This window comes from Arachis duranensis, chromosome 8, assembly GCF_000817695.3.
Source record: "Arachis duranensis cultivar V14167 chromosome 8, aradu.V14167.gnm2.J7QH, whole genome shotgun sequence".
NCBI classification, from domain to species: Eukaryota; Viridiplantae; Streptophyta; class Magnoliopsida; order Fabales; family Fabaceae; genus Arachis; species Arachis duranensis.
The window spans coordinates 46,720,144-46,727,609 of NC_029779.3; the positions used below are offsets into that span (position 1 = coordinate 46,720,144).

Genomic DNA, 7,466 nt, shown 5'->3' on the forward strand with positions numbered 1-7,466 from the left:
AACCATGTTACTCTAGTATATTTAAAAAAGGGGGTTAGGTATTCACATTAATGCATATTATAAAGGCAAGGGGCCAGGACCAAAATCTGCTTCATTTTCTGACTCCTGTCATGCCATATTTATTTCTCTCACCATCTTGTTACCCAAACCATAAATTTAATATTTAAAATTTACTACTAGCTCCACCGCCGTACCATGTTGCTGGAATTTCCCATTCATGCTTGATGGACGATTATTGCGAATTGCAGAACCAAACACATAGTTAAAATGTTCAAACACAAACAAATAGAAAAGGAAGATACCCTTTCAATTATGATGCTACAAAAGCATCTAGACTTATTAGGGTGACAACTAACAAAATATATAGGGGCTCATATAATTGCATCACCATGATCTACTTAAACCATCTGGCTAACTTTTCTCCACGGGAACAGAACAAAATGACATAAGCACTAATATCTGAAGTAAGCTAAATTTCCCACAACTTAAAGACAGGCTTTTTAAAAATTAAAAAAAATATATCATCATTCCAATGAATTTACTTGATGCAGCACTTTTGTTTACATCATATACATAAGGGGGCATTATTTGCCTTATATGCAAGAGAGTTTTTTACAGTGAAAAATAAAATAAAATAAAAATTATACAACAAGTGGATAATATATACCTCACTTAGACATGCTGCAACCTATTGGAGCCCATTGTATGGGGTAGAAGATGTGACCTTCGCAGATATGGTGATGTATTGAAGATAAATAGCAAATTGGCAACACAAATGAACAAATGCATAACATCTATCCGGGTTATGGATCATAGCATTCTGGCTTTTCTGGATGAATTGCAGATAAATATGAATTATTGGAACAAAAAGTTATGTATATTCAAGTATAGCACCTGTATGGTTGAACCCGCATGAAATTTGTAATGCTTTCACTTCTTCTCCAAAACAAACTCTAGCAGGATTTATGTAGTCCACATCACTTCCTTGGCCCTGAGTTGAAAGCATAAACTTTATTTTTTGTCATGCATATAAAGAATTGTACAATTGGACAAATAAAACAAATTATGAAAGTGGCGCTGGCTAATTGTATTCAAACTCATATTCCTCTTAAGATTGTGTGATGTCTTGTAATTATTATGAAGAAAGCTAAGTGAAAATCAGTATATGCGTTTATTGTGTAATTCCATAATACAAAGTGAATCATCACTGCTTGTGCAAATTTTGTTACTTCAAACAAGTTATTCTTTCCCTCTTGTCCTAATATGGTATTCTGATGCATGCCTTCTCCTTGATAAATAAAAATAGAAGCAGAATTTACCAATTGTCCAGCAGAAGAATGTCCTACTTCAGAGAAAGTCCCATATGAACCTCCCCAACCCCATGTGAAGAGTCTTCCTTCTGCAGGTCAATGAAAAATTCAATAATAAAAAATATACATAGTCTGCAATACCAATGTAGTAAAACATTAGGTAAGTCTTACAAGTGAGAGGACTATAAACTAAATCAACAAATCAAAAATTGATCCCTCAATACTACAACTGAAAAGTGGTATGATTATGCATCACATCATATCTCTATATCAAGCCTGCAGCTCTATGCAGAAAACTATACAGGATATGTCTGTTTACATGTCAGGAAAGAACTTCTTAACCTTTAAAACCAAAATGAATGTGCCACAAAACATGCTGGAAACAAGAAAAATGATTTTCTCCAGGATGCATAAAACTGACAATTAACTATTGATTCCACAAAAAATTGAATGGCAAACTGCCGATTTGACAAGGGTAACAGCAGTATGACTGCCTATACGTGGACTGGAAGTAAACTCCCGGATATTAGTACTATATCTTCTTTCATATAGTGAAGCACTGGATTGATGCCAAAACAGTTCTTTTCATTGTATGACAATACCCACCCTAAAATTCATTGTCATGCCATGACTATGGCCCCTTGTCTTCCTTTTAAATCATTCATAATTATTTTTTACTTGCATGATAATAACCATTCTATTCATTTGCCTCAACCCTCTATGAACACAATTTCTTCTAAATAGAGGCTAACCAGACTATTAACTACGACTGATAAGCTTGTTCTTACTATAGTCCCCTTCTATTTTGGGTCAACATGTTTTGGAAAATTACTAATCATACCTGCCTCGGGCAGTTCATGGAATTTTGGATGAGCAGCTCCTTTGGGATAAGATTAGGACCTATCTTTAACCTCTTGACCTTTTTAAAGGTATCCTTTACAGAAGTGAAATGTTACAGGATTTGTTGCATTGCTTCAATACTTCTTCCTAGTCACTTCTAACGAGGACCTCCTATCCTCCTAGTCCTTTGTAAATATCTTATCTATGTTATTGAAATTCATATTTTACTAAAAAATTGTCCTGCTTACCCAAATTTGACAAGTAATTTGGTAATTCTTCTCATCCAACCCCCAAAAAAAATTTTTTAATAAATAAATAAATAAAACCACCTAAAAGGAAAAAAGGTGTTCAAGGAAAGGATCTACCAGAAATTGCCGCTGTGTGCTTCCAACCACAAGAAACCTGACTAACAGAAGACCTCAGGAATGGCCCTTGAACCTTTTCTGGTACATGAATGGCATCAGGGGAACTAGTAAAAAATAATTTAAACAATCAAAAGTTTGGCATGCAGGCACACAAAGAAGACAAATAATGATGATAATGTAGAAAATTAAAAAAATAGTAGTAAGCATAGAAGTATACCCAATACCGAGGCAGCCATTCTCATTCGAACCCCAAGTATAAAGCTCTCCAGAGTCTGTAGGAAAGCACAAAATAGGATGAATCAATAATCCATGGATTACATATAAGCATATGGTGAAGTTCAGAAACTGATGAATTACTTGTTAGGACACAGGTATGATAGCCACCACAAGCAACTTGCTGTGAGTATGGAAGTTCATTAATTAAGGATGGTTTTGTTGCATTGCTCATCTCCTTCAAGCGCTGAGTATTTTGATTGAAGAAATAGTAGTCATTACAAATAATAAAATGATGGGAGACAAAAAAGGTATAATTGGTAGTTGTTACTGATTGAACTCACCAATTTATCAATTCCTCTTTCTCCAAATATATAAACAAAACCATTTTCTGAAACATTTCCATGAAGGAAGAGCAAAAAAGCAATGGTTAACTCCCAGCATGGAGAAAAACCAAGGAAGGGAATCAGAAAATAAAAAAGGCGTCAAAAAAATATATTTAATTACCATCAATGCAAGCTGAATTTAGCAACCCAGCAGCTATATATTTAACCTAAATAGATACCAAGAATAATGAAATATTTAGTTTGACTCCAGTAGATATCTCTTGAATTAGATACACGGCATAGAATTCAACAAATTACCTTGATTCCCTCAAGATCCTTTATAAGCCTTGGAGTATACTCACTGCATGATTTGAAGAGTACATAAATAGACATCCACATAAATTAAATATTAACCCAAGGTATGGTTGCAAGGAGTCCTATATAAAGCAGCTGAGAGCATATAGAGGTTCTCTTGAGTATATTACTATTACATATAGATATGTTAATATATAGACGCCAAGCTTGCTTGGTTAATTTTATTGAGGACCAGAATTTATACAAAAATTTCTAAGTGTGGAATGTACAATTAAGATTAAAATGAGGTAATGTCTATGTACAAGATTCAAAAGTGTCTAAAGCTAATAACATTCCTTTTTTTTTAAAAAAAATTATCTTATTTTTTTATGTTTCAGTTGAAAAGTCAAGGGTAAGTAAAAGTAAATTGGATATGGACTCGACAAGTACATTTAATTGCAAAGTAAAGGTCAATGATAGCTGAAGATAAACAAGAACCAAGAAATATGTAGTAAAATACAGGTGTCAAATGTGATCCATGCAAAACCATAACTGAAAATCCAAACAGGTCAATGCCTGGGAATAAAATTTCAGTTGCAAATAAATATACAACAAACTTCAACAGTAAGCTTTAGGTCATTTAGGCGACAAATTGATTAGTATTTGAACACTGCAAAAAGCCAGAAACTATCCCCTCTTCATAGATAACCAATATCATCATCATCTAGACATTTTATGGTTGCTAGATTTGTCATGAAACTGAGACTGAAAAGGAATATCAATTACTGCTGGTAAATTTTGTAAAAGAAAAGGAATAAAACCTGTAACTTTTAAATAATCCCAGAATGCCCGACTCGTGACCATGACCAAGTCTACCTGAACCTCCCATCCCCCAACTAAAGGCCTCTCCTCCATCTGCATGGATAAAAACAACATTGAGAGGACATTAAAAAAATTTAGGACACCATAGTCATGCTTACAATCAAGGACTCAATAGAAACAGCTGATGTACCCTTTAAGGTCAAACTCAAAAGTTCTAATAATGCTATACTTCCAGTTGAAAAAAAATTAGGTAATATCATGGCTCTAACTAGCATGGTATCAATGAAGATCGAATTAGAATATACTCCTAATGTAATAATATAATATAATATAATACAATATGTTGGATCTTGTCTATTGCATACCACTAACCGCCATTGAGTGCTCTGATCCCAGCGCTGTCATTTTAATGCTGATTCCATCCAAATGTTCCACTTTAGTTGGCAGAGGAACTATGTTTGGGGCCTCTGCATCTCAGTAAACAACATTATATTCAGACTGGTCACTATTTCCAACCTCCTTTTTGGTTAGCTTTAACTTTAATAGCTACCACTATAATCATAATCCAGATCCAGGTTTATAAAGCTACTTGTACAGTAAACAGGTTCATGGAGGGAAAAAAGGGGGGGAAAAACTTCGTCTATGAGAAGCTAATGAAAAGTTTAGTCCTTACTTTTTCCAAGTCCAAGCTGTCCACTTGTATTCTTTCCCCACATATATAGTTCTCCATCCACTAAAAAAGAAAGGAAAACGGAGAAGAGAAAAAAAAGATAAATTTTAAATCAAATGTAGTAAGGTAAAAAAGCTTGATAACTCACAAGGAAAAATGAATTAATATATGATAGTTTAAAAACAAGTTATCAATGTCAAGGCTGGTTATGTTTATTGTGGTTAACTAAGCATGCATAAGCATAGACCTGTTATTGCACACGAGTGATTATAACCAGCAGCAATGTGCATAATCTTCTTCTCATCTACCAAAACCCGAACTGGCTCCTAGATAAACATGAAGAGGTAAATGAACTATTCAAAAATTGGAACACCTCAACAAAATACTCTCATCAACAATCTGACAACAGAACAATGTATCACTACTATTATAAGTTGATTTAAGATAATATAATACAGATACAACAGCGTAAAGATCATACCACCAAGTACTGTTTACCCTCTGATATACCAACTTGTCCGAAATCATTAAGACCGGTGGCATACACGAATCCATCGTCTGTGAAAGAGCACAATTTGTAAGCCTCTACTTTGAGTCTTCAACAGTCATCAGACTCATCACCAATTTAAAAGACTGTCAAATTATAGCCAATCCAGTAGCATGAAAAGAACTGTTACTAAGACAAACCAGCAAGTCGGAACACATACTTTTCCTGATAAAATTACAACGTGAACATAAAGACACACAATCTATGCAGTTCTAAAATTGCTGACATCCAATTGAATTTGCATAAAAATTATTGCAATTGCAAACTATTCCTCAAATATCAGCTGACACTATGGCAATACAATACCATGGAATCTAATACTAACTCCATCTAACTAACAAATACGAAGTTTATTGCACTTGATAGTATTTTCTGAATTCAACACGATTTCCGAAATCATCTACCAATTCATAAATTAAACAGTAAATGATTCAATTTCCTCTGTTGAAAAGAAGCAATCCAGAAATGAAACGGAAAACAGAATCAGGTGAAAATAATGGACCTGTTAGGAAGAGTGTGTGAGCACCGCCACAAGCGATGGATTTGAGAGTTTTGTGTTGGAAGGCGTTGCAGACAGCTGGAGTCCACTGAGAATCCAAAGTGCCGAGTCCTAATCTTCCGAAATCGCCGTTCCCCCAGAGCGCCGCGAACCTCTTTCCGCTTCGCTCTGATGAGAAGGACCTTCGTAGAAACCCTAACCCCGAACGGTGCTTCGTGAGGGAGTAGCTTCGGCGCCACATCGGTTTGAAAAAGAAAAAGGAGATTCTAGAAGGAGAGGATATTGGTGGTGGTGGTGATGATGATGAAAGAGAAGAATCATGAAGTGAAAGAAAGAAAGAAAGAATGGTTAGAGGTTGTTGTTTCGAAAGTCTATGGCTGGGGATGCAGCAACGTCTGCACTTTCTTTCTGGTAATGGCGGTTGGTGTGTAATTTATTATTATTATTATTATTATTATTATTATTATTATTATTATTATTAAAAGTACTTTTGAAAATTCAGCATTCATTCCCAAAATAACAAACATATTTATAATATATTATTAAGAATATTCAATAATTATAGTATTAAACAAACAATTTTATTTTATAATACCCAAAAATGATATTTCAAAATATAATTTCTTCAAATATTTAACCTTGAAACAAACAGGGTGAATTAAATAACGTGCATGAACTTCAAAAATAGTTGTAATTAATATATTCAACATAAAGGGTAAAAGTCAAATAATACAAATGTACATCAATTGACTTTTTATTTCTATGTTTGTATGAGTCATGCTAATAAGTACTTTTAACCATAAATAAATAAAAAAGCATAAATAAAATATTTGAATATTTTTTTGTAATTTTTATTGCATTAAAATAGATAAAACTTTCTGTATTTTATTTTTATAAACCAATGTCCTTAAGATCAACTTTAGCTTATTATGTTTTTCTTGAAAAAAAATTAAGAACTAAGATAATTATTAGGTATTAGAATATAACAACTTTTTACAGTTCAAAATTGCTTGAAAATATTTCATGCAATCAACAGCGGATTCAAAAGAATTAATTTCGTAGATTGATGACATTTTATTATTTGAATACAGAAAAATATCCGTTCTTATACAAAAATTTTCACACCAAAGCAATTATTATACCATTGTTGAAAAGTTTATATTTATTTTGTAAATAAAAAATCACAAAAAAAAAACGAACTTACTCTTTTAAATAGATAAATTACATTGTTTTTTTTTTTCTTGCCGTTAATAATATTGCATACAACACTCCTTTGTTTGTTATTCTTGCATTACGTTGACCCCACAAATGAAAAGAGCATCAAGCTATGAGGTCTAGTGTCACTAAACTTAAGCGAAGTAAATGCCGTATTTTACAATATATAAAGATAACGTGTGATATTATATTACCAAAATTTAGGAGATGTATTACGTTATACAAATCAAAGAATATGTGTTTAGCTTCATCATCCTCAAAAAGAGGTAGATGCAATTTACCCTATCTTACTATAGGAGGGAGATAAGATCATGAACCATTCATTCAGGCATCCTAAAGGTGCATCATATTAACTCATGATGCAT

At 33.1% G+C, this 7,466-nt stretch overlaps 1 protein-coding gene across 1 annotated transcript; it reads right to left on the minus strand.

Moving 5' to 3' along the window:
• Window positions 1-507: 507 nt before the first annotated feature.
• On the minus strand, window positions 508-6,318 carry LOC107463221 (ultraviolet-B receptor UVR8). Its single transcript, XM_016081979.3, has 14 exons — window positions 5,890-6,318; window positions 5,322-5,398; window positions 5,088-5,166; window positions 4,844-4,903; window positions 4,536-4,637; window positions 4,170-4,263; window positions 3,373-3,415; window positions 3,236-3,281; window positions 3,073-3,119; window positions 2,873-2,975; window positions 2,733-2,787; window positions 2,516-2,619; window positions 1,320-1,399; window positions 508-991 (listed from the first exon to the last, which is right to left on the minus strand). The coding sequence occupies exons 1-14, from the start codon at window positions 6,125-6,127 to the stop codon at window positions 872-874; spliced, it is 1,248 nt and encodes a 415-aa protein (XP_015937465.1). The 5' UTR covers window positions 6,128-6,318; the 3' UTR covers window positions 508-871.
• Between the last annotated feature and the right edge of the window lie 1,148 nt (window positions 6,319-7,466).